The sequence below is a fragment of the Saimiri boliviensis genome, chromosome 11 (genome assembly GCF_048565385.1).
Source record: "Saimiri boliviensis isolate mSaiBol1 chromosome 11, mSaiBol1.pri, whole genome shotgun sequence".
Classification (NCBI taxonomy): domain Eukaryota; kingdom Metazoa; phylum Chordata; class Mammalia; order Primates; family Cebidae; genus Saimiri; species Saimiri boliviensis.
The window spans coordinates 24,707,194-24,734,325 of NC_133459.1; the positions used below are offsets into that span (position 1 = coordinate 24,707,194).

Genomic DNA, 27,132 nt, shown 5'->3' on the forward strand with positions numbered 1-27,132 from the left:
GTTTCCCAGATGCCCTCTAAGGGCCAAGAGCCAATAACATAATCCAGATGTTATTTCATGGTCCTAAAATTGTCTCTTAGAAAAATCCTGGTGGAAATGTTGATCTGATCTCACCACAGGCAGGTGATCTGGCTGCCTCAAATGACTCCCCCTCCTATTAGTGAGTGAATCAGGGCCAGCAGCAGCTGCAGCTTCAGCTCAGGATGCCTGTTCCATCTCATCTCTGGGTATCTCAGTCCTGCTCAGCTTGCTTTTTCCTTGGAGGACTGACAAGGGATGCAGCCCAGCAATATGTTACTAACTCATACTCTTCCTTGTCTGCCTTTCCCAGACCTCTCACTCCTGCCTAGTGTTCCAACCTGTTCTATGGCCAGAATACACATTTTGGAACCTCTTCGAGGCCATCCTGCAGTTCCAGATGAACCATAGCGTGCTTGAGGTAAGAGTTCAGGGCTGCCCAGACTGAATGGGATGGAAGAAAAGATTAGCATTGATTGATGACCACCTTACTATATACCAGGCACTTCCTAATAAGATGATGATAATGATGATAGTAGCTATCACCTACTGACTATCTACTACTTACCAGGCACTGTGAACATTTTACATGCTACATCTCAATGTTCCCAAGACCCAATGAGGGAACCCTTATTAGCCCTTCCCTTATGTAAGTAAGCAAATCGAAGAGAAACGATTTAGTTAAGGACATGTAATCATTAAAAGGTAGGGAGAGGATTTGAGCTACCATTCTTTTTTTTTTTTTTTTTTTTTTTTTTTTTTGAGGTGGAGTTTCGCTCTTGTTACCCAGGCTGGAGTGCAATGGCGCGATCTTGGCTCACCGCAACCTCTGCCTCCTGGGTTCAGGCAATTCTCCTGCCTCAGCCTCCTGAGTAGCTGGGATTACAGGCATGTGCCACCACGCCCAGCTCATTTTTTGGATTTTTAGTAGAGACGGGGTTTCACCATGTTGACCAGGATGGTCTCGATCTCTTGACCTCGTGATCCACCCGCCTCGGCCTCCCAAAGTGCTGGGATTACAGGCTTGAGCCACCACGCCCGGCCTGAGCTACAATTCTTTTATCTTTTAAAGACTCAGGAAAAGGCTTCTCAGAGAAATTGGCCATTATTCCTTTAAAGTATTAATCTAATAAAAGATTGTAGCAGTATGAAGGGATTAAGAACTAAATAGCATTGTCTTTCCATTGTGTAAAACTATGTTGTGTCAAGACTTGAAGTTCAACTTTCAATGTTTATCACCAAATCTAACAGGTTTTGTTAGCAGGTAGCATCACCTGTATATAATTAGGTCTCTTCATAATAATGGTGGTGTGGGTTGGTGGTAGCTAACATATTGAGGATCTGCTAGGGCACTTAGGTGATTTCATGTAAGTTTTCTTATTTAACTTAACCCAGCAGGTCTGATATCCTCATTTTTCACATATGGAAACAGGGGGGCAGAGAGACTTAAGTAACTGTCCCAAGAACCTGACTTTTATTTTATTTATTTTTTTGAGATGGAGTTTTGCTCTTCTCGCCCAGGCCCAAGTACAGTAGCGTGGTCTCGGCTCACTGCAACCTCCACCTCCTGGGTTTGAGCTTTTCACCTGTCTCAGCCTCCCAACTAGCTGGAATTACAGGTGTATGCCACCATGCCTGGCTAATTTTTCTATTTTTAGTAGAGACAGGGTTTTGCCATGTTGGCCAGGATGGTCTCAACTCCTGACCTCAGGTGATCTGCCCACCTTGGCCTCTCAAAGTGCTGGGATTACAGGCGTGAACCACCACACCTGGCCTAAGGAACCTGAATTTTAAAATCAAAGCTGGTGCTGCTTCTTGAGTCTGGAGAGCTAATACCAGGAGGAAATAATGATATGAGTCAGGGATTCTTAATCTCCTTGGTATTGGGGTCCCTTTGGAGAATCTAATGAAAGCCACAGACCATCTCCCTAGAAAAATCGCAGAACACTCAAATATGGAATTTTGCATAGAATTGCAAACTTGCCATGGAAACACATAGAATACTTTTTTTTTTTTTTTTTTTTTTGAGACTGAGTTTCATTCTTGTTGCCCAGGACAGAGTGCAATGGCGCCATCTTGGCTCACCGCAACCTCCACCTCCCGGTTTCAAGCGATTTTCCTGCCTTAACCTCCTGAGTAGTTGGGATTACAGGCATGCGCCATCACGCCCAGCTAATTTTGTATTTTTCGTAGAGATGGAGTTTCTCCATGTTGGTCAGGCTGGTCTCGAACTCCGTACCTCAGGTGATCCACCCGCCTCAGCCTCCCAAAGTGCTGGGATTGCAGGTGTGAGCCAGCGCACTTGGACACACTTAGAATACTTTAGAGGGGTTCACATAACCCCTGAAATCTGTCCCTGAATCCCAAGTCCTGAACTCCTGATGTAAGTCAATCAAATCACAAAGATTTGATAATGTATTTCATTACTTAGTCTTAGAATATGAGGAATTTGAAAGAAGTTTAGAATTAGTGAAAAGGAAAACAGCAAAGGCATAATTACCCACTGTCAGTGGGGAATAAATATCAGATTTTTCCATATGACCAAAGCCCCCTCTAAAAACTAAAACTTTACCCTTTTTTGATGGAAAAGTTTCTAAAATGTATCTTGTACATAATTCATTTACATCTACTTCATAGTAGGCACTTGCTAATAATGATGATGTTAGGATAATCACATTCTTTTTTTTTTTTTTTTTTTAGAGACAGGGTCTCACTCTGTTGCCCAGGCTGGAGTGTAGTTGTGCAACCTTGGCTTACTACAGCCTTGACCTCCCAGCCTCAAGTGATCCTCCCACCTCAGCCTTCCGAGTAGCTGGGACTACAGGTGCACACTATCATGCCTGGCTAATTTTTGTATATTTTGTAGAGATAAGGTCTCACTATGTTGCCTAGGCTGGTCTTGAACTCCTAGGCTCAAGCAATCCTCCTGCTTTGGCCCCCCCAAGTGCTGGATGTGTTATGTTATTCTAGACATGAGCCATCATGCCTAGCCATCATATTTTAATGATAACGATAATAGTAATTATTATCTTTAAACATTTCAGTGTACAACAATATCTTTGAGGGGTAGGAATGTTTGCTGTAAGTTATATGGTCTCAAAATACCCGGGTTTGGGATTTCATGTATATTTTTCTGTGTCTTCCCACTTTCATTTTTTACTGCTGTCAACAGTTAATTTTGACAGTATCTCTCCTCTTCCTTCGTATTTACTGTTTTAAATTGGCTATAGACAAGAAAAACAGTTAGTCAAGCTTGTTGGAATTACGTATGTAAAATGAGTGAACTGGCTCTGTATGAAGACCAGAGGAGCATGGTGCATGAGTTTTTGTGTTTTTATCTCTAATTTGGCTGCTCAGAAGTCTTTTATAGTAAGTTCACGTTTTTCAGATACTTTGCACATGGTTGTCAGAGGAGTTAACTCAAGTTTCATTCATTCCATAAGTATTTATTAAATAGTATGAATCAGGCACTGTATTAGGCACAGGAGAGTCAACAGTTAGCCAGTGAGACAAGATCTCTACCTTTGTGGAACTTGTATTCTTGAGGAGACAGAAATAAGAAAGTAAACAAATATATAAGTTCTGATTATAATAAGGCAATGAAGAATACAGAGTGATGAAGAATACAGATGATGCTAGAAAGTAATGAAGAGAATGCAAAGAGACTGAGGTTTAAGTTTGGGTCTTAGAAGAACAAAAAAGAGGTCAGTGTGCCAAGGGAGAAGGGCATGAAATGAGGCTAGAGTCAGACCTTGGCTCATACAGAGCCTTGTAGGTCATGGTAACAAAGCTGAAGGTCTTTAATCAGGGGATGACAAGATCTGAGTTGCATTTTGTAAAACTCATTCAGAGTTTTCAAGGGGCTGGAGTCAAAGCCAAGAGACAGAACTCCTGCAGTAGTCCAGGTGAAAGAGGATATACCTCGAGGTAGGGTGGTAGCAGTAAGGAAGAGGAAGAGTTAAGCCGGGATAAAAACAAACGTTAAAACAGAAACAAGTGAAACTAACTATATCAAGGTGGTAACATAACCCTCCAGGAAAGGAATTAATTCAAGTTACCTGAATACAGTTCTCTGCTGTTCATCTCTAGTGGAATCTCTTCTCAGGATAATACAAACTGCAACATTAACACAAACTTAAACATTACTTAAGATGTTAACATAACACAACATAACACAAACTTAAACATTACTTAAGAGGTTTGTTATTCTGGGCGCTGTGGCTCACACCTGTAATCCCAGTACTTTGGGAGGCCAAGGTGGGTAGATCACCTGAGGTCAGGAGTTCGAGACCAGCCTGACCAACATGGTGAAATCCTGTCTCTAAAAAAATACAACATAATTAGCTGGGTGTGGTGGTGGTCTATAATCCCAGCTACTTGGGAGGCTGAGGCAGAAGAATTGCTTGAACCCGGGAGGCAGAGGTTGCAGTGAGCTGAGATCGTGCCATGGCACTCCAGTCTGGGTAACAAGAGTGAAACTCCATCTCAAAAAAAAAAAAAAAAAAAAAAAAAAAGAGGTTTGTAGTTAGTGGGAATGTTGATAGTGTAATTGTGAAACTCTTGTTTCTTGTAGAATAAAACAAGTAAGTACAAATAAATGTTATTAAGAACCAAGACATATAGGTGGCCTTAGCAATTGGGTGTATGTTTCTGCTATTTCCTGGAATGGGGTGAAGGCGTTTGAGGTCAATCCATTTGTACCTATGAATCATATTTGCAAACTTCTTTTTTTTTTTGAGACGGAGTTTCGCTCTTGTTACCCAGGCTGGAGTGCAATGGCGCGATCTTGGCTCACCGCAACCTCCGCCTCCTGGGTTCAGGCAATTCTCCTGCCTCAGCCTCCTGAGTAGCTGAGACTACAGGCACGCGCCACCATGCCCAGCTAATTTTTTGTATTTTTAGTAGAGACGGGGTTTCACCTTGTTGACCAGGATGGTCTCGATCTCTTGACCTCGTGATCCACCTGCCTTGGCCTCCCAAAGTGCTGGGATTACAGGCTTGAGCCACCGCGCCCGGCCTCAAACTTCTTTTTTTTTTTTTTGAGACGGAGTCTCGCTGTGTGGCTGGAGTGCAGTGGTGTGATCTCGGCTCACTGCAACCTCCATCTCCTGGGTTCAAGTGATTCTCCTGCCTCACCCTCCCATTTAGCTGGGACTACAGGCACATGCCACCACACCCAGCTAATTTTTATATTTTTAGTAGAGACAGGGTTTTGCCATGTTGGCCAGGCTGGTCTTGAACTCCTGACCTCAGGTAATCCTCCCGCCTCCTAAAGTGCTAGGATTACAGGCATGAGCCAGTACACCTGGCCTATATTTGCTAACTTATTGAGCTCTTATATGTCAGGCATCCTTTCATTAAATTATATGAACTGCTTTAAGGCAGATTCTATTATTATTGCCTCCATTTTTAAAGCAAAGAAACCAAAGTTATAATAGAGATATTGATTATTTTGAAGACTTCTCCAGCAGGAGCTCCTGGAGGTCCTGGCCAGGCCTTCTCCACCCTGGAGCCTTCAAAGCTCTGTTTCTAGAAATCGTATCACCTTAGCAGATGCAGTAAAGGGAGAATCCAGACTAACAGCATCCTCACCAGTCTGTTCTCAGACCAGAGAGGTCTTTCCAGGCTTTTCTCATGTCTTCCTTTTACAGATACTGTATCGTGGCTAAACTGGACTCTTCACAGTTCCTTGTTCCATGCCCTTCAGTTTCCTACCTCTATGTCTGTGCTCTTGCCCCATCACCCAAATTCCCATTATCAAAATTTGAGCTGCTCTGTCGCTAGGCCCTGCCCAATATATCCCTGTTCTTTTCGGGAAGCCAGGGCAGGGGGCTTCTGGATCTAGAGTAGCTTAGTGGGAGGAAGGCAGCTGGTGGATCCTAAGGGAAGCGGGGACGTGGCTACAAGTTGTTAGGAGCCAGACCTTGGTATCTGAATGGACCATGACCGTCTGCAGATGGTCACCTAGCCAGTCTTAGAAGCTGGCAAAGGGAGATCTTGACTGTGATGTAGTAGGACTTGTCAGCTAGGAGACAGGGACAAATAGGCAATCAGGCCAGGGAAGGGGTGTGTAGCAGAGCAGCTGATCCTCAATCACAAGTGGGATGGATAGTAGGTCCATGAGAGGTCATTGATGGAGATGAGTAAAAAGTGTTTTTCCATCTCATCTCCAAGGATGACATTAGTGAGGGAAAAGACCAATATTCCCATGAAGCTTCCTATAGTACATTTGTCACAATTTAAACAGGCTGGATCAAACATTATATTTCTTGTCCTCTTCAGGTCGTCACTGTCTTCTCCTCAGGATAAGTTAAAAGCTTGAGTTATTTATTTATTTATTTATTTATTTATTTCTGTGGAAATGGGATCTCACCATGATGCCGAGGCTGATCTCGAGCAGCTGGGCTCAAGCAATCCTCCCACCTTAGCCTAAAAGCTTGAGTTACTGTCTCAGACATACATGACTGAATCTTGGCACTGCCTACATAGCTATGTGACTGTACAGTTACTTAACCCCTCAGAGTATCATTTTCCTCACCTGTAAAATGAGAGAAGTAGCAATTACAGTAATACCTTCCTTGCAGGTTTGTGATAGGGGTTCAGTAAGCTAACACATGTCAAGTGCTGAGTGCAGTGCCTGGAACAGAGTTCATTTCCTGAGAATGGTGGCCAATATTGTTCCCCACATGTGTGTCTCTGGGCCTTTCATCAGACTCCTGTCTCTGGAAAAGCACCCTGCACATCCTGTCCCTAGTACAACTCCCTAGGCAAGGAGACTCTGAGGGTGCTTCAGAACATGTTTCTGGTAGGAGGTACTCTGTCTGCCTGAGGGCAGCCCTCAGAAGTGCATTCCTCATGCTGCTGACCTGGACTGGCTGGTTACAGCTTGAGGAAGAACTTTTCATTGGCTAATAAATGTTTTGAGGGCAAGGACCTGCATCCTCTCTCCAGGCGCCAGCAGAGTGGTAGAGGACTTTTGGATTTAAGTACTGGAGGGAGTTTGCATCTTGTTCTCTGATTCTACCAAGGAGAGAATAAGAGCAGAGAGGCGTGGCTGGGCGCGGTGGCTCAAGCCTGTAATCCCAGCACTTTGGGAGGCCGAGGCGGGTGGATCACGAGGTCGAGAGATCGAGACTGTCCTGGTCAACATGGTGAAACCCCGTCTCTACTAAAAATACAAAAAACTAGCTGGGCGTGGTGGCGCATGCCTGTAATCCCAGCTACTTAGGAGGCTGAGGCAGGAGAATTGCCTGAGCCCAGGAGGCGGAGGTTGCGGTGAGCCGAGATCGCGCCATTGCACTCCAGCCTGGGTAACAAGAGCGAAACTCCGTCTCAAAAAAAAAAAAAAAAAAAAAAGAGCAGAGAGGCATAATGCCCAGGAAGAATTTATATTCATAGGTTAGAACCACATTTCTCAAAGTGAGCTTCTTGGAGCCCTGGCACCAAGATGGGATAGGTTCTGTACAAAAAGTCTCTAAGGAAGCCAGGCATGGTGGCTTACGCCTGTAATCCCAGCACTTTGGGAGGCTGAGGTGGGTGGATCACCTGATGTCAGGAGTTGAAGACCAACCTGGCCAACATGGTGAAACCCCATCTCTACTAAAAATACAAAAATTAGCCGGGGGTGGTGGCACGTGCCTGTAATCCCAGCTACTTGGGAGGCTGAGGCAGGAGATCACTTGAACCCGGGAGGTGGAGGTTGCAGTGAGCCAAGGTCGTGCCATTGCACTCCAGCCTGGGTGACAGAGTGAGACAACCATCCCCCCGCCCCAAAAAAAAGGCCTCTAAAGAAAGAATTAATGCCCTCAACACTTATCCCTGATTGGTCATTATACAAGGAGAGTAGACAAATGGTCGGGGAGATAAAAGTTGACCTCTGGGACTTCTGTTAGCTTAGGTTTCCCAAAGGTAAGTACTTGAGAAGAACTGAAAACACCTCTGAGATTGAAAAGGTAGACTCAGACCATGTGGAGGCTGGATAGACAGTTGTCCAGATACAGGTCACCAGCTTTTACACCCCTAGAAAGTACAGCTTATACACAGGCACAAGATACACATCACATTGTCCTCTCAGGAAGTTAAATTAGTGGAAAAGCCAAGGGAACTTCAGTCATCTCAGCCTCGCTGTAATTTTTGTAAAATGACAAGCAGGTACCCTCCCAACTCTGCCATCCTAAAAACGAACTGCTAATTCTTGGCAGACAGGGGCCAGGCTCTGCCTGAGCTACAGCCCCCAATGCTGGCACTCACTCTGACCCCATGTGGAAGAAGCCTGCGCCTCATGAAGTGCCTTTAGCTAGCTCTGTATCTAGCTCTGTATCTCCTCCCTCTGTAACTGAGTGTCCCCTATCCTTTCTGTCCTGCTAGAACTTAGCCTGCTTAGCCCAGTCCACAAGTGGTGGTGATAGAACAGCTCTCAGTTAATAGCCAAGCAGTAGGCTGGAAATTCATTATCTCATTTTTCCTCAAACAACCCAGTGAGGTGGGTACTCTTGTCCCTGTTTTGCAGAGTAAGAAATAGCCTTAGAGAGGTGAAGGGGGGCCTTAGGAACTTCTCAAATCCCGGTGCTCCAGGTGGACTTACTCTGGCCTCAACAGGCTCTTCAGTTTCCTGCATTTTTGTCCATTACGCTCACTGCTGGACTATCCTCCCCACCCCCCATACACCTCACCTGTTTGAATCCTCCTCATTGGTTAAAGAGCCAGCTCAAATTCTGTCTGTTCATGAAGGTCACTGCTCCATGACCTTCAGCCACACTTGCTTTCTCCTCTGAGCTTCCATGACCCTTACCACATTCTATTTTGTATCGTGGTGCTCTGTGTGCATGGCTTTATGATCAGCTTGTAAGCACCTGGATTGCTCGGACTGTGTCCTGCACATCTCCATATCCTGAAAAAAAGTCCTGTATGTAGCACCCTGGGAGCCTTCTGACCAAGGCCAGGAAGAGGCCCTTCCAACAAGATGGAGAGCTTTAGCAGCAAGTGCTCAAGCCCAAAGTCGTCATAGCTCCACATGTAATTCATTGTAATAGCAGAAGAGAAGTACCCATGAATGCCTGGGATTGTTCAAGAGTGGAGAGGGGGAAATAGTCCAGAATTCTCATTTGTCATCCTTATTCATGCAGTAAACCGTTATTGGTGAGAGACAGCAAATCACTTCCCTGCTCCATGTCTGTCTCCAGCAGAAAGTACCTCCTTCACAGCTTCATTGTGAGGGTCAAGTGAGGCAACAAATGAAGTGCTTGTGCACATGTAAGATATTCTTTAAATCATGAAGACAGAGCAGTCAAGGTGCTTACAGGCTGATTAGGACAAAAACATGTATACAGGTTTACTGAAATACAAGGTAGAACGTGGGAAGGATCATCAGGGTATAGGATACCATAGGTAAATGGAGTTTCTCATACATGGAATAGGTTTGGCAGGAGGAGCTCTGGTGCAAAGGCTTTGCAGGTCAGTTAGACTGGCAGAAACAGAGAGGATCCGCAAGGCATAGGAAAGCCTTGATTCTGCTCCAAAAGGATTTTCCCCTCTCCTGTGTCAGGAGTATCCTCACCGCTCTCATGTGGTTAGTAAGTTGAGTGTTTCACATGTATAGGGCACCCTATACATGTACTAGAGAGGAAGAAGCGCCCTGTACCTGCTCTGTAGCACTTAGGGTGGTAAGTGCTGCCAGGGAGTATGATCACCACCTGGTGTCAGAGCTGGTTCTAAGAGGCCTGGAGGCTCTCAAACCTCCAAGGGCTTATTTTCCAACAGAAAGAGTGGACTATGGACACTAACACTCTACTATGCAGAATGCAATAAGTGGCTTAAGAGAGTTGAACCTGTTTCTCAGAATATTCTTAGGAGGACTGGAAGGATCAGGCTGGTCTTCATACAGGAGGCAAGTCTGGAGCTCTGAAAAATAGCCTAGGGAGTTGGGAGGATGGTACCCTCAGAGGAAAACCTGGGGAGATCAAAGGAAGTGACCCAATGGATATGCCTCAGACAAGAATAGGACCTTTCTTGCAGCAGAGAACAGACAATAACAACTTGTAAAAATGCTGTTTCTAAGAGCCTGCTAATATGCTAGAGAGGATTTTGCATATATTATCGCTAATCCTTAAAACCACTCTTCAAGGTAGGCACAACCCCCACTTTACAGATGAAGAAATGAGGTTAGGACAGGATTTGCCCAAAGCCACAAAGCCAGTTGATGGAGAAATCAGAAGTCAGACCCACGTTTGCTTGGTTCCCTTCCAAGTGCATGAGAAAAACTTTAAGAAATACAGATGTTTCCACACAAAGCAAACCAAGATGGACCCAGAATTGCCACTGCCCTGCCTGTACAACATGAGCACCACCCACTGGATACCTACTCCCAAGCCTTTTCAAATCTGGTACTTTCCACTGTTTCAGGCCACTTGGCCCACCTGATGCCCTACCCCCTACCTCCTCCATCCCAGTTTCACCCACACCTAAAAATGACATCCCCACCCAATCCCCACTTTTCTCTAGCAGAAGGCCCGAGACATGTATGCAGAGGAGCGGAAGAGGCAGCAGCTGGAGAGGGACCAGGCTACAGTGACAGAGCAGCTGCAGCAAGAGGGCCTCCAAGCCAGTGGGGACGCCCAGCTCCGAAGGACACGCTTGCACAAACTCTCGGCCAGACGGGAAGAGCGAGTCCAAGGCTTCCTGCAGGCCTTGGAACTCAAGCGAGCTGACTGGCTGGCACGTCTGGGCACTGCATCAGCCTGAGTGAAGCTGGCCACCTGCCACTCTGCCCTGCCCTCTGCCTCCAGGGCCCCACTCCCCTTCCTTTTCTTGGTGAAAGGCACCTCCTTTCCTGATAATGAGTTGTGTTCCCTTTGCTTAGCCAGGGAGCCCTCCAGGCCAGGTCTGCTGTCCATAGATACCTTTGGGCTGCCTGGGACAGTGGCTCCTGGGGAAGATTGAGGGTAAAAGTCTCCCACGAGTACACTAAACCAGGCTCTGGTCACCAATAGGCTTGGAGAGCAAAGGGCCACAACTCAGCTGCCTGTCTCCTAGATGCACTTTCTTTTTCCACCAGCACATCCTTCAACACAGAATTTCAGGGAAGAGTTCTCCCCCAAACCCTAGCTCTTTACCCATCCATTTTTAGCCTTCCACCCAACTTCCACAAAAGATTTGGCTGTACCTTGGATCTGCTAGTAAATAACTAATAGGAAGCCAGTTATTTGGGTAAGGAAAAAGTGGGCGGGAGAGACAGAAGGAAAATTTGCCCATCTGCTGCTCCTCCCCTTTGGCTCTCCACCTGGGATTTGCTATTGAATCTCTACCCCCTCCCACCACAAAGTGCTGATTGCTCACTGAAAGACTGAGCGCCCCCAATGGTGTGCGGAAGCCAGGCGGGTGATTACAATCCAATTACCTATTGTCGACTCAGCCCACACAAGCTTTTCTCCTCCTCTTGCAGGGCATAGGGCCAGGCTCCACTCCCAAGAGAGACTGGCCCCCTCCATGGTACAGGGTAACAGAAGGGCCTGTAGGCCCTGGTGAATCAAATCCAGCACAGGCCTTCTCCCTGTAACATAACAGGACTGAGCAGAACCAAGCACTTCTAGCTGACTGCTCCCCACCCTCACCATCTCAAACTCTGATTCCTACTTCAGTCTTCGAGGTTTCTCTCAGCTTTTTGACCTGGCTCCCTAAGTAGGCCCTGAGATGATTTATTCTCAGCATGGCAAAGCATGTTCTAGGTCCTCTCTGTGAGGGTCAAAGCTGTGTCCTTTCCCTTACCTCCCTCTGCCAGGCCTTGCTGCAGAGCCGCTGAGAGAATTAGTGCCTTTGAAGAGCTGTCTGCCTGAGCAACTCTGTTTCAGGTGCCCCAGACTGACAAGTACCAGCCAGCAACACCAACCAAATGCTACTCTGTTTAGTAAAGTCCGTTTTACTTTTTCTTTTTTTTTTCTTTCTCTTTTTTTTTTTTTTTTTTTTGAGGTGGAGTCTCACTCTGTCCTGGCTAGTCTCGAACTCCTGACCTCAGGTAATCCACTGGCCTCAGCCTCCCAAAGTGCTGGGATTACAGGCATGAGCCACCGTGCCAGGTTTCCCATTTTACTTTCTGCAAGCTCTTTCCCTACCAGCTCCCTCTAGGGGAGAGGTGGAATCTTGCAGGCGGCAGTGCGAGCATACACCAAACCCCTAACTTTCCTATATCCCAGCCCCCCTCTTCCCTTTTCAGTACTGGGATACCTGGCGGCAAGAGACCCCTTGGTTATTGTCCATGCTCCCATAATCAAACATAAATGCCAGACACTGCGATTGAGTAGCCAATCAATGTACCCTCTGGCAAGCCCCCATCCACACCTGGCACTCCCCACTACCAATCCCTGGCACAAAGTTCCTGGAAAGCAGGTGCTGTACATTTTCCATCTTTACAATGGGGCTGTTGACAGCCATAATTAGGGAGGCATGAATTATGCGGCTATAATGCAGAGCCCTACAATTAAGGCGGGAATGAGGGGCTGGAGGCAGCAAACGGAATCTGCCCTGAGTATGGCTGTTGAGTCCTGTCTCCTGGGTCTGACTTTCCGTAATATGATTGGGGTACAGTAGAGGTGATTAATGGGGCTGGCATCTCTCTTTGGCCTGAGGTTCTCTATTCTGGGAAAGGTACACAGGGTGGAGTAGGGAGAAGCTGCCCCAGGAGGTGATGTAGGGGTGGAAAGAAGAGGCGAAGAGGTCGTCGTAGCCCAGAAACACGAGCTGCAAAATAGTTGAACTCGTGGTTGCTTTAAACAGGTATTTGTATAAGGCAGGTTCAACCCTTGCCTCAAGAAATCAGATGGGACCAATTTAAGTGTTCTTCCACCTGTGAGCCAAGCCCCCATTTGAGGACATCTACCATTTTCTGTGTTCTGGGTCTCAAATAGAATTTTTTAAGATTCTTAGATGTAAAACTTGTTTGCTAACTGCAACGGAAGAACACCTTGTTTTGCTGCTGCAATTGCCTACCCTCCCTCAGGTGCGCCTGGCTAGCTCCCAAGACTCTGGCTTTGGACTAGGGGGCACTGGAAAAGCCCTTTTGCCATCACACCACCTGTTCCTCTACTTGTTTCCTAATCCCCGGGCGCTTTCCTCCATCCTCCTTTTCCTCGCGCAAGTGAAAGGCAGCCAGCTTGACAGTATGGAAGGAGGGATTTCGCCAGCTGCGACTGCAGTGCCCAGGCTTGGTGGCCGCGTCGGGTGGGGACAGCTGGGCTAAATGTCTCCGAGATGGGTAGAGTGTAGGGGGAGGGGAGTGCCGGTAGACCTTCGCGGCCGCTCTCCACCATTCTGTGGCGGAGTCTGGAGGTTTGAGAATACAGGGACCTTAAGGGAACCACCCGACAGGCGTTAGGGGATGGGGGCTTCGATAGCATTTGGGGAGGCGGCTGCGCAACGGGTGCTGAAAGGACAGCTCCTACCTGCCCCACAGCACCCAAAAGGCACCTCCGCATGGAAAGTCTCCGCCTGAAACCCCTAGCCCACCTCGAGTGGACGCTTTTTCAGGTGAGGTGCACGAACTGCTCTCCCGAAGTGGCAGCTCGGAAGGATGCACGTCCGGCTGCGCAAAGCTGGCTTCCCCGCCTTTTTTCCACTTCGGCATCAGCCTGGTCCCTGGGAACTGCAGCCTGTTCCTCCAGCCGCGCGCTTTCTCCTGTCTCCAGTGGAGCAAGGCAGTGCAGCCAGGCCTCGCAAACCCCTCTTCTGGGGCCCCCAGCGGGAGCAGGAAGGAAAGCCGCTGAAATGTGCCCTGAGTGTCGCACGGCTTGGAGAAGTGGGTTGCTGGGTTGCATAAGGTGGAAGGAACTTGCTAGTTTGCAAAAGCCAGCTCTTGGCGGGAGCCGGAACCCAGAGCCCGCCGACTTGCGCACCCCTCCTCATTTACTGCCTTCCACGCGCGCCTCCCCGACTGCGCCCCCCAGCCCCTCGGCGCGCCGCCGTCTCGCGCGCACTGCCCCCCCACACCCCCCTCCTCACTCCCTCCAGAGGAGGTGAGTTTAAACCCCGCCCACGTGACCCCAGCTGGGCCAATGAACGGCGGCGGGAGGTGAAATCCGGTTCTAACCGGTCCGGGGCTCCCAGCGCTATAAAAACTTTATAAACCCCCCGGAGCCTGAGCAGTGTGAAGAAGAAGAGGCGAGAGCGACCCCCGGACCGACCAAAGCCCACGCGCCGCTGCATCCCGCGCTCAGCGCCTACGTCCCGCCGCCGTCGCCACCATGCCCAAGAGAAAGGTACGTGGCGCGAGGGCCCCAGGCGCCGGGCCGCCACTGCCACCGCCGCCGCCACTGCCACCGCCTCCCTGGCGCAGGGCGCGAGAATCGGCGCCAGGCAGGAGCCAGCGCTGCCGCCCCGCGCGGGGGCTCGAGGCGATGCCGGGCGGCTCGGGGCTAACCCTGAGCAGCAGCTCGGCTGCCCGCGGGCGCCAGAGGCCATATTGGAGGAGCGGCGGCCGCGGCGGGAGGAGCCATGTTGGCGGCTGTTTATCCCGCTCCCCTCGGGCTCGGCGCCCCCGCCCGTGCCCCCTCCCCCATCGCCAGGGCCCCTTCCCTCCCCTCCCTGCGGGCGGGCAATTCAAACCCGAAAGGGCGGGAAGGCGGCGCTCGGGGTTGGCGGGCGGGGGAACTTGCTGCCGCCAAAAAACTGCCGCCGTGAGGGGGCGGGGCCTCTCTCCCTCGGGGCGGGGCTTGTGCTGTGTGGCCCCGCCCCTCTCCCACGTTCCCGGCGCACGAGACGCGCGCTGCCGCCGCCTACGAGTTCCCCGGGCTGCGCGCGCCTCCCTCTCCCGCCCTCGACGGCTGCCATGGCAACGGCGCTGGGCTCCGCCTCCGGAGGGGGTTTGTTTGCGCCATCTGCAGCTGTTGCTTCTGCCTGGCGCGGTGGTGCGGGTTCGGCTGCCCTTCCCGGCCGCGTTCCGGCTCAGCCCTGGCTTCACGGGATCGGCTCCCGCGCGCTTTTCGGTCTTAATACGAACAGAGGGCTCACTCGTTTGTTTATGTCCCAGAAAAGTTGTGTGGACGACTGCTTTAGTCTTGTTAGGGCTCTGAAGTTCAGGAAATAACTAAGGATCACCTCAAAAGTTGCGGTTTTTTGTTCTTGTTTCTTATAGGCTGAAGGGGATGCTAAAGGAGATAAAGCCAAGGTGAAGGACGAAGTAAGTCATTCTCTCTTTAAGGGTCCAAACCTTGAGTAGCAGAGGCCACTGGACTCGATGCTTAACCGTAACCTGTGTCCTGAATTTACACTCCCGTAATCCAGAGCAAATTGATACCAAAATTTCAAAGCGATTTACTTGTCCTATTTCTAACTTTCTCGTTGTCTTTCATAGCCACAGAGAAGATCCGCGAGGTTGTCTGCTGTAAGTGTATGCTTTGAATTTTCGTATTTGTTCCTGAAACTAAATATCAAAAAAAAAAAAACCTTTGCTTCCCATGAATTATGGTTAGTTCCTGATTTTGAATGATCGCCTCTTGGGACTCTTGCCCCTTTGGGGTTTGCTGGTTTTGAAATTCTGATGGCTGTTGGCCAAAGTGGGACATTTGAGTGGGCTTCTGGAGATCCAACATTCTAAAAGAAAGCCAGCCACAAAAACTTGAGGAGAAACTTCTCTACCCTTGGTACTTTGGTTGTACCCTGGTCCTTTTGGTTGCTTGATCGGTCGTGGGTGGTTTTCTTCGGTCCACTGTACTGATGTTTACTTTTTCCTCTCTTCCTGCCAAAAAAAGAAACCTGCTCCTCCAAAGCCAGAGCCCAAGCCTAAAAAGGCCCCTGCAAAGGTAAGTGCTAACATTGGAATTGATCACTTTCACAGAATTAGGACTGTCCTTAGTGCCTTAACTTAATTAGCATAATGGTACCACCATTAATGGAGGTTACAAACTGTCAGTAGCTTGCCTCATCCTAGGGATTCATAACGTTGGTTTCCTGATGAAGAACTCTGTCATTAGTTTGTAGGAACATCTGCATTTTTAAATATTAAATATTTTAGGGTTTAAGCTGATTTATCCTGTTACTTACACTTAGGAAATTTTAAGTATTAAAGATTATTGCGAGTTACGGATAATTTAACCTAGTTTTGATCGGTTCTTGTCAACAGGCGAGGGTTTGTGTGTGTTTTATCTTCAGTAAACAATCCTACCTTGTGCAGAACTTTGCAGACCATACCCTGGAAATAAGAAATGGGGAGAAACAGTTCTATTTTTTCCCCTTTTTCAGAAGGGAGAGAAGGTACCCAAAGGGAAAAAGGGAAAAGCTGATGCTGGCAAAGAAGGGAATAACCCTGCAGAAAATGGAGATGCCAAAACAGACCAGGTACAGCTGCTGTTTCACTCTTTTTAGTTGCTGATTTCAAAGATTTAATTACCCTTTTATTTTGTCACTCCAAATGTACTGTGTGGTCCAGAGTCTGCTTGTGGCTTTCCTGTTAACTTAAATCCTGGATTCTTGCAGTCTCTACTGTCAGCCGAAGGGCACTATGTTTTATACTATGTAAGGTTTTCAAGCTAGGAGTAACCTCGGATCTCTAATTCTGGTATTCCTCCTTCCCCAGTTTTACAGTAAGGCCCAGAGGAGAGGTGACTTAGCAAAGTTATTTAGTAAGTCATTCTCAGAAGAAATACTCAGTCTCAGTACCTGAAACCTGAACTTTGGCCTGGGAGCAAAATGATGCTGTAGGTGGAATGTAAACAAAGATAGTTTCAAAATCTACACATTGCGCTAATTTGTCTGTTTTCTTTTAGGCACAGAAAGCCGAAGGTGCTGGAGATGCCAAGTGAAGTGTGTGCATTTTTGATAACTGTGTACTTCTGGTGACTGTACAGTTTGAAATACTATTTTTTATCAAGTTTTATAAAAATGCAGAATTTTGTTTTACTTTTTTGTTTTTTTTTTTTTTTTTTAAGCTATGTTGTTAGCACACAGAACACTTCATTGTTGTTTTGGGGGAAGGGGCATATGTCACTAATAGAATGTCTCCAAAGCTGGATTGATGTGGGGAAACGCCTTTCCCTTCTAGTTTTGAGAGACTTCCTCTTGGCTCCCAGGAGGAGGGATTCCCTGACTTTGACACACATGGCCACCTTGGCACACAAAAGCCTTGTGGTATGGAAACACAAATTCGCTTTTATGTCCTCTTCTCCCTTTCCGTCTTTCAGCATAGACTTAACTCCCTTAAGCCCAGGCATCTGTTGGGACCTGACTCCCAGTCATTGGTTACCAGTGTCAGGCAATCTGGACTTGCCAGTGATGCCACTGAGATGGCACCTGTCAAAAAGCAGTGATTCCATTTCTAGATTGTGGATCTTCAGATGAATTCTGCCATTTTCATTTCACTTCCTGAAAGTCAGGGTCGGCTCGTGAAAAGTTGTTAAACAACATGCTAAATGTGAAATGTCAACCCTCACTCTAAACTTTCCCTGTTCAGAGCATCAGATGAAGACTTCATTGGGTTTTATAGTGGCTTTCTGATTTTTGGTAGTCCATCAAAGAAGGGAGTTTGAAAGTTGTTGTATACTGTTAATGATTGTCTGCCCATGTCCTGCCTGAAATACCATGATTGTTTATGGAAAGTATCTTTAATAAAGCTGGATACAGTTTGGCTTGGAATGCTGCCTCTGATCTTTTCCCACAAGTGGGGTAACCTGGTTTATCCAAGTTTCTTGGAAGAGAGTGTGTTCTGCTTTGAGGTATTTCGTATACAATCTAAGGATCTTTCACTAATTTATAGTCAGTTTCTTTCTTTTTTTTTTTTTTTTTTTTTTTAAAGACAGGTTTTCATCATGTTGGTCAGGCTGGTCTTGAACTCCCAACCTCAGGTGATCCACCCACCTTGGCCTATAGTCAGTTTCTAAAACAGTGCTAGATGGAGTTAGGGAGGATTCCAGGAGTATCCTTCCTACTGGTGGTGAAAGGCTGAGAGAAGGGAAGTGATTTCTGTACTTCGTTATGCAGCATTCCCTGCAATGTTTGTTTTTGCATAACTCTGCATGAAGTGTATCAAGTGCAGATTTTTGATAGATCTGAGGTTTTGGCTTGGTAGCTGACAGCAAGGAGCCTCTTATTTCCATCTGCATCTGCAATCTATAAAATTAGCAGATTAATAGACTTATGTCGGAGAGTGGCCCTGTGTCACATAATTGGCCATTTGTAAGGCAGATGACACTTTGCTCCTAAGTAGACCTGCAAACAAAGACATGATAGGGTCTTTTCTGATTCCTTTAGTTTGGAGTTGCTGCGGAGAAACCCCCTTTCTCTTAAGTGAAATGGCAAGAAGTTATTTGTTAGAACGTGGAAGTTGAATTTGCTTTTACAGACCTTGGGACTGTATTGTTGGACAGGAATAAAGGTGAGTTGGAGACCGCAGTTGCCATGTCCATCCCCTTAGTCAAAAAAGTATAGTTGTTAAACTCTTGATGAGGTTTTTCGTGTATTCTCTCTCAAGTATTGAGATGTTTGTATAAGTATCACTCATGGATGAGGAAGCAGGCACAGATGAAGAAATTTATTTCAGGTTATGTGTACGTCTGATGAGCAGCGGAGTCAGGATTCCAACCCTCAAGTAGACAAGTCACCTCTGACAGATTCAGGATAAAGTAACATTTGTCTATTTAGGCATTTACCAGCCATTTACTTTGATAATTACTGAAGTCATTCTAGGTTGTAGGTAGGTAATTTTTAATCTAGAAGTGGTGTCCTCTTCCAGAGGAAACCTAAAGATGTCTTAGAGTGGTCAGGGGGTAGTGTAGGCTGGTATTTGAGCAGAGGTTGCAGGATTTGATAGAGCTGGGGTTCTTTGTTGGTGACAAGTCTGCCAAGCCCTGGGCTATACCAGCAGCCCTGCCTGATGTTCTTTAATCTTTGGGTCAGTCCCGTGAGATAACAGATATAGCCCCATTTTGCAGTTGAGAGTGAGATTCAGATGTGAAGCAACTGGCTGAGGTTAAACTTGATAGTCTTTATTTTCTGGTCCTCTTGTTTCCAAATAATTAGGATGAGTAGGGTAAGCTTGAACTTTTTGGGTTTTTTTCTTTTTTTTCCTTCCTGGAAAATACTGATTTAACTGGCTCTGGACCATGAAAGTAGCTGGGCCTAAAACCAAACCAGACATTAAATTGTGGTAAGGACCATTCTCCCATAGTAGCATGCCCAGTGCCAGCCCTGTCTCCAGGCCCGTTCTTAAGATCTCGAGAAAAGTCACCAGTAACCTGCATATGATGCTTTGGGCTCTAAGTAGAAGAACAGTAAAATAGCACAAACTAGAGGACTCATCTCCTGATCAAGTCCCGAGGGTCGGGCAGCTGTGGAGACCCAGATGGATCTTCCCATCTTTCTGCTCTACTACCCTCGGCATGTTCTCCAACCACATTACCTTCAAGTCAGTTGCTCTAGGCATCATAACTTGCCATACCAATGGCAAGAGGCCAGAGGACTACTGGTTTTTCCTCTAAGAATAACAAGGAAGCCACAGTGGCTCAGGCCACTTGTCCTGGCACATGAGGAGGTGTGGCTACACTTTCCAGGCCTGCCTGGACAACATAGAAACATCTCATCTGTTGAAGTTTTATATATATATATATATATATATACACACATACATATTTTGGCCAGGTGCAGTGTTTCACACCTGTAATCCCAACACTTTAGGAGGCTGAGGCGGATCACCTGAGATCAGGAGTTCGAGACCAGCCTGTCCGACATGGTGAAACCCTGTCTGTTCTAAAAATATAAAAAATTAGCCGGGCATGGTGGTGGGCACTTGTAATCCCAGCTGCTCAGGAGGCTGAGGCAGGAGAATCCCTTGAACCTGGGAGGTGGAGGTGGCAGTGAGCTGAGATTGTGCCACTGCACTCCAGCCTGGGTGACGAGAGAAACTCCATCTCAAAAAAATAAATATTTCCTCCCACAAGCCCACAGCAGCCTGTGTTTCACTGGGCAGATCTGGATTGCCTGTCCACTCCTAAATCAATCATTACAAGAGGAATGAAACCACAGAATCTGCTTAGACCAGTCAGGGTTGTTGGAATTAAGCAGAAGAGGGATGATAATAGAAGAAGAAAATGGCCGGGCGCGGTGGCTCAAGCCTGTAATCCCAGCACTTTGGGAGGCTGAGGCGGGTGGATCACGAGGTCAGGAGATTGAGACCATCCTGGTCAACACGGTGAAACCCCGTCTCTACTAAAAATACAAAAAATTAGCTGGGCATGGTGGCGCGTGCCTGTAATCCCAGCTACTCAGGAGGCTGAGGCAAGAGAATTGCCTGAACCCAGGAGGCGGAGGTTGCGGTGAGCCGAGATCGCGCCCTTGCACTCCAGCCTGGGTAACAAGCGAAACTCCGTCTCAAAAAAAAAAAAAAAGAAAATGGCTATTCTGTGGACAGCCTGCTGCATGGTCTCTTCAGGCATGGCCTCATTCACTGCAGCAGTTAACTGCTGAGAATTGCCCGGCCCCATTTTTAAATTGAGAAATAATCATAAACCATTAAGTCACCATTTTATTTTATTTTATTTTATTTTATTTTATTTTATTTTATTTTATTTTATTTATTTATTTTGAGACGGAGTTTCGCTCTTGTTACCCAGGCTGGAGTGCAATGGCGCGATCTCGGCTCACCGCAACCTCCGCCTCCTGGGTTCAAGCAATTCTCCTGCCTCAGCTTTTGTATTTTTAGTAGAGACGGGGTTTCACCATGATGACCAGGATGGTCTCAATCTCGACCTCGTGATCCACCCGCCTCGGCCTCCCAAAGTGCTGGGATTACAGGTTTGAGCCACCGCGCCCGGCCTTATTTATTTTTTGAGACGGAGTTTCACTCGTTACCCAGGCTGGAGTGCAATGGCGCAACCTCCACCTCCTGGGTTCAAGCAATTCTCCTGCCTCAGCCTCCCGAGCTGGGATTACAGGCAGGTGCCACCACGCCCAGCTAATTTTTGTACTTTTAGTAGAGACGGGGTTTCACCATGTTGACCAGGATGGTCTCGACCTCGTGATCCGCCCACCTCGGCCTCCCAAAGTGCTGGGATTACAGGCGTGAGCCACGGCGCCTGGCCCATTTTATTATTATTTTAAGAGATGGAGTCTTGCTGTGTTGCCCAGGCTGGTATTCAACTCCTAGGCATGAAACAGTCCTCCTACCCTGGCTTCCCAAAGTGCTGGCACTGCACACACAGCCAAAATTCACCATTTTAAAGCATATACTGCAGTGATTTTAGTACATTCACAACATTTTGCAACTCACTTCAAATTCTGGAATTATTTTTTTTTTTTTTTTTCTGAGATGGGGTCTCTCTGTGTCACCCAGGCTAGACTGCAGCGGTATGACCTCAGTTCATTGTTCACTGCAGCGTCTACCTCCCAGGCTCAAGCAATCGTCAGCCTCCCAAATAGCTAGGACCACAGGCACACACCATGCCTGGCTATTTTTTTGTGTTTTTGGTAGAGACAGGATTTTGCCATTTTGCCTAGGCTGGTCTTGAACTCTTGACCTCAAGTGATCTGCCTGCTTTGGCCTCCCAAAGTGCTGGGATTATACGATGAGCCACACTGCCTAGCCTCTGAATATTTTCATCACCCCAAAAAAGTTCCATGCCCATTAGCAGTTGACTCTCTATTTCCTCCTCCCAACATCCCTAGATAATCACTACTTGCTGTCTCTGTAGAACTTTTCTGAATATTTCATCTAAATGGAGTGAAACTGGCTTCTTTCACTTAGCATGTTTTCAAGGTTCATCCACATCATATGTATTTGATAACTTGTATTGCCAAATAACATTCCATTGTATGGATATATCACATTGGATAAATCACATCTTATTTACCTATCAGTTGATGTACATTTGGGTGATTGCTACTTTGGGGCTATTGTGAATAATGCTGCTAGGGATATCATATAGAAGTTTTTGTAGACCTACGTTTCTAATTCATTTGGGCATTTGTGTAGGAATGGAATTGCTGGGTCATATGGTAACTCATGCTTTTTTCTCTTTAAAAATATTTTTTTTCAGATGGAATTTCATTCTTGTTACCTAGGCTGGAGTGCAGTGGCACAATCTTGGCTCACTGCAACCTCCACCTCCCGGGTTCAAGCGATTCTCCTGCCTCAACCTCCCAAGTAGCTGGAATTACATGCACCCACCACCATACCCAGCTAATTTTTTGTATTTTTAGTAGAGACAGGGTTTCACCATGTTGGCCAGCTGGTCTCAAACTCCTGACCTCAAGTGATACTTCCACCTTGGCCTCCCAAAGTGCGGGGATTACAGGTGTGGGCCACTGTGCCCAGCCTCATTTACTTTCTTTTAAGGGACAGGTTTGCAGGCCAGGTACAGTGGCTCACACCTGTAATCCCAGCACTTTGGGAGGCCAAGGTGGAAGTATCACTTGAGGTCAGGAGTTTGAGACCAGCCTTGCCAACATGGTGAAACCTTATCTCTACAAAAATACAGATATTAGCCATGTATGGTGGTGTGTGCCTGCCTGTAGTCACACACTACAAAGGCTATAGTGAGCTATGATTGGCCACTGTACTTAGGCCTGGCCAACGCAGCAACCCTGTCTCTTTTTCAATTTAATTTTTGACACAGTCTTGCTCTGTCACCCAGGTTGAAGTGCAGTGGTGTGATCTTGTCTCACTGCAACCTGTGCCTCCCGGGTTCAAGCGATTCTCCTGCCTCAGCTTCCCAAGTAGTTGGGACTACAGACATGTGCCACCACAGACATATGCCAGCACACCTGGCTAATTTTTGTATTTTTAGTAGAGATGGGGTTTCACCATATTGGCCAGGCTGGTCTCAAACTCCTGACCTCATGATCTGCCTGCTTCAACCTCCCGAAGTTTATTACTGGCATGAGCCAAGGCACCTGGCCGGCTTTTTTTTTTTTTTTTTTTTTTTTTTAAACAGTCTTGCCCTGTTGCCCAGGCTGGAGGGTAATGGTGGGATCTTGGCACACTGCAACCTCTGCCTCCCAGGTTCAAGCAATTATCCTGCCTCAGCCTCCCAAGTAGCTGGGATTACACACACCTGCCATCACGCCCAGCTAATTTTTGTGTTTTTGTAGAGACGGGTTTCACCATGTTGGCCACCAGGCTGGCCTTGAACTCCTAACCTCAGGTGATCTGCCCACCTCAGCCTCCCAAAGTGCTGGGATTACAGGTGTGAGCCACTGTGCCCGGCCTGTATATCTTTTTAAAGAAGTGTCTATTCATATCCTTTGCCCAGCTTCTAATTAGGGTGTGGGTGTGGGTGTGTGTTTAACATTCTCCTTAGAAAAGTATTGTTTCTGGATTGAGTTGTAAGAGCTCCCTTTCCTTTTTTTTTTCTTTTCTTTTTTTTTCTTTTTGAGACAGAGTCTCATTCTGCCGCCCAGGCTGGAGTGCAGTGGCATGATCTTGACTCACTGCAACCTCTGCCTCCTGAGTTCAAGCAGTTCCTCCTGCCTCAGCCTCCTGAGTAGCTGGGATTACAGGTGCCCACCACCATGCCTGGCTAATTTTTTTGTATTTTTAGTAGAGATAGGTTTTTGCCACGTTGTCCAGGTTGACCTCGAACTCCTGACCTCAGGTTATCTGCCTTCCTTGGCCTCCCAAAATGCTGGGATTACAGGCATAAGCTACCTTTTCTTTTCTTTTCTTTTCTTTTTTTTTTTTTTTTTTTGAAGACTTAAAACTAAGGCAGCTGGGCGCGGTGGCTCACGCCTGTAATCCCAGCACTTTGGGAGGCTGAGGCAGGCGGATCACGAGGTCAAGAGATCGAGACCATCCTGGTCAACATAGTGAAACCCCGTCTCTACTAAAAATACAAAAAATTAGCTGGGCATGGTGGCGCGTGCCTATAATCCCAGCTACTCAGGAGGCTGAGGCAGGAGAATTGCCTGAACCCAGGAGGCGGAGGTTGCGTTGAGCCAAGATCGCGCCATTGCACTCCAGCCTGGGTAACCACAGCGAAACTCCGTCTCAAAAAAAAAAAAAAAAAAAAAAAAAAAATAAGGAAGATGCCAGTTTTATTTAAACATAAAATGTGCACATAAGCTGTCTACTCATTTTCTTCGCTGCGCAGACTGGCATTGGGGTTGGTGACTCTGATGGCCAGCTGGGCAGCTCTTTCCACGATGGCTTTGCGGTTCTTGGAGGAAACATTGTTAGCAATCTCAGCACAGTAAGATTTGTTGCACATCAGCAGCACTTCCAGCTCCTTGACGTTGTGGACCAGGAACTTCCAGAAGCCACTGGGCAGCATGTGCTTTGTTTTCTTGTTGCTCCCATAACCAATGTTAGGCATCAAGATCTGGCCCTTGAACCTTCTACGAACCCTGTTGTCAATACCTCTGGGTTTCCGCCAGTTACGCTTAATTTTGACGTATCGGTCCGACTGGTGCCGGATGAACTTCTTGGTTCTCTTTTTGACGATCTTGGGTTTCACAAGGGGTCTAAGGGCGGCCATGATGCCGAGGAATTCGCTGCTACGTCCGTAGGCAGCGCCGAGGAAGAGAGCAAGCTACCTTTTCTTTATTTTGAGACAGTGTCTTGCTGTGTCCCCCAAGCTAGAGTACAGTGGCAAGGTCTTGGCTCACTGCAACCTCTGCCTCCCAGGCTCAAGAGATTCTTGTGCCTCAGCTTCCCAAGTAGCTGGGATTACAGGCATGCACCTGTATTACAGCATGCCTGGCTAATTTTTGTTTTTTAATAGAGATGAGGTTTTGCAACGTTGTCTAGGCTGATCTTGAACTCCTGACCTCAAGTGATCCGTCCACCTCAGCCTTCTTAAGTACTGGCATTGCAGGTGTGAGCCACAGCGCCTAGCCTCAGAGTTACATATATATGTGTTTTGTTTTTTATTTTTTAGACGGGCTTATGGTGTCTCCCAGGCTACAGTGCAGTTGTACAAACATAGTTCACTGCAGTATTGATCTGGGACCAAATGATTTCCCCTTGTAGCCAGGACTACAGGCACATACCACCACACCCAACTAGTTTTTTTGTTTTGGGGGGCTTTTCTGAGGCAGAATCTCAACTCTGTCACCCAGGCTGGAGTAAGTGGTGCGATCTTGGTTCACTGCAAACTCTGTCTCCTGGTTCAAAGTGATTGTTAGCTCAGTCTCCCAAGCAGCACAGCTGGGATTACAGGTGTGTACCACCATGCCCAACTAATTTTTTCTTTTTTAAGACTGAGTCTTCCTCTGTCACCCAGGCTGGAGTACAGTGGCATGATCTCAGCTTACTGCAACCTCTGCCTTCCAGGTTCAGGCAATTCTCCTGCCTCAGCCTCCTGAATAGCTGGGGTTACAGGTGACTACCACCATGCCCTGCTAATTTTTTTTTTTTTTTAAGACGGAATCTTGCTCTGTCACCAGGCTGGAGTGCAGTGGTGCGATCTCAGCTCACTGAATCTCCTCCTTCTGGGTTTAAGGGATTCTCCTAGCTCAGCTTCCCAAGTAGCTGGGACCACAGGAGGGTGCTACCACACCCAGCTAATTTTTGTGTTTTTGGTAGAGACGGGGTTTCACCATGTTAGCCAGGATGGTCTCGATCTCTTGACCTGTGATCTGCCTGCCTCAGCCTCCCAAAGTACTGGGATTAAAGGCATGAGCCACCGTGCTCAGCCAGGCCCAGCTAATTTTTGTGCTTTTAGTAGAGAGAGGGTTTCACCCTGTTGGCCAGGCTGGTGTTGAACTTCTGACCATAGGTGATCTGCCTGCCTCGGCCTCGAAAAGTGCTGGGATTATAGGCTTGAGCCACTGAGCCCAGCCTTTTTTTGTTTGTTTTCTTTGAGATGGAATTTTGCTCTATCACCCAGGCTGCAGTGCAGTGGCTTGATCTCAGCTCACCCCAACCTCTGCCTCCTGGGTTTAAGCAAGTCTCCTGCCTCAGCCCGAGTAGCTGGGATTATAGATGTCTACCACCATGCCCAGATAAGGTTTGTATTTTTTTTTAATTTTTAATTTTTTTTAATAGAGGGGGTTTCTCCATGTTGGCCAGGCTGGTTGGTTTCAAACTCCTGACCTCAAGTGATCTGCCTGCCTTGGCCTCCCAAAGTGCTGGGATTACAGGTATGAGCCACCATACCTGGCCTAATTTTTGTTTTTTGTTTGTTTGTTTGTTTGTTTTCCAGCTGGAAGTGCCATGGTGATCCTCAGGGAAGAGCCTTAAGCTGAGGGATTTTTTTGAATGGATAATTTTTGTATTTTTTAGTAGAGATGGGATTTCACTATATTGACCAGGCTGGTTTTGAACTCCGGACTTCAGGTGATCCACCCACCTCCCAAAGTGCTGGGATTATAGGCATGAGCCACCACACCTGGTCTAATTTTTGTATTTTTAGTAGAGACAGGATTTCTCCATGTTGGCCAGGCTGGTCTTAAATTTCTGGTCTCAAGTGATCTACCTGCCTCGGCCTCCCAAAGTGTTGGGGATTACTGGCATGAGCCACCACACTGAGCCTGAGTTCTTTATATATTTTCCATATTAGATCTTTATAAAATCCATAATCTTCTCATTCTGTGTGTTGTCTTCTTTTTTTTTTTTTTTTTTTTACTTTTTGTTTTGTTTTTGGAGATAGGGTCTCACTTTGTCATTCAGCCTGGAGTGCAGTGGCATGAACACGGCTCACTGCAACTTTGGTGTCTGAGCTCAGGTGATCCTCCCACTTCAGCCTCCTGAATAGCTGGGACTACAGACATGACACCCAGCTAATTTTTTTATGTTTTTGTAGAGATGGAGTCTAACCGTGTTGCCTAGGCTGGTCTTGAACTCAAGTGATCCTCCTGCCTCAGCCTCCTTAAGTGTTGAGATTACAGGAGTAGCCACTACACCTGGCCATACTCCACTTTCTTAATACCATCCTTTGACAAACCAAGTTTTTAATTTTGATGAAGTCCTATTTACTTATTTTTGGTTACTTGTGTTTTTAGTGTTATATCTAAGAAACCATTACCTACTCCACAGTCACGAAGATTTACACCTGTGTGCTCCATGAGTTAAATAGTTCTAGCTCTTCATTTTAGGTCTTTGATGTATTTTGAGTTGATTTTTGTATAGTGTGTGAGGTAGGAGTCCAAGCATTTCCTCCCTTTAAAAACTTTTCTAATGAGAACACATGGACACAGGGAGGG

At 47.0% G+C, this 27,132-nt stretch overlaps 3 protein-coding genes across 7 annotated transcripts in view; 2 read left to right on the forward strand and 1 right to left on the reverse strand.

The window, feature by feature from the left end:
* DHDDS (dehydrodolichyl diphosphate synthase subunit) overlaps window positions 1-12,944 on the forward strand; it is a 39,434-nt gene extending 26,490 nt beyond the window's left edge. For 3 of the 5 annotated variants that reach the window (XM_003934809.3, XM_074380318.1, XM_010345381.3), the window contains 2 exons: window positions 332-439; window positions 10,519-12,944. In XM_003934809.3, coding sequence (XP_003934858.1) covers window positions 332-439; window positions 10,519-10,758 — 348 coding nt within the window. In that variant the 3' untranslated portion in view covers window positions 10,759-12,944. The remainder of the gene's footprint in view (window positions 1-331; window positions 440-10,518) is intronic. The other 2 variants (XM_010345382.2, XM_074380319.1) reach the window with 1 other exon arrangement.
* A 1,102-nt stretch (window positions 12,945-14,046) lies between these two features.
* On the forward strand, window positions 14,047-16,902 carry HMGN2 (high mobility group nucleosomal binding domain 2). The gene is made up of 6 exons (XM_039473663.2): window positions 14,047-14,264; window positions 15,140-15,184; window positions 15,359-15,388; window positions 15,756-15,806; window positions 16,246-16,341; window positions 16,770-16,902. Exons 1-6 carry the CDS (start codon window positions 14,250-14,252, stop codon window positions 16,803-16,805), a joined length of 273 nt encoding a protein of 90 aa, XP_039329597.1. The 5' UTR covers window positions 14,047-14,249; the 3' UTR covers window positions 16,806-16,902.
* Window positions 16,903-24,039: 7,137 nt separating this feature from the next.
* On the reverse strand, window positions 24,040-24,529 carry LOC120365963 (large ribosomal subunit protein eL32-like). Its single transcript, XM_039473662.2, has one exon. It carries the CDS (start codon window positions 24,462-24,464, stop codon window positions 24,057-24,059), a length of 408 nt encoding a protein of 135 aa, XP_039329596.1. The 5' UTR covers window positions 24,465-24,529; the 3' UTR covers window positions 24,040-24,056.
* Window positions 24,530-27,132: the final 2,603 nt, after the last annotated feature.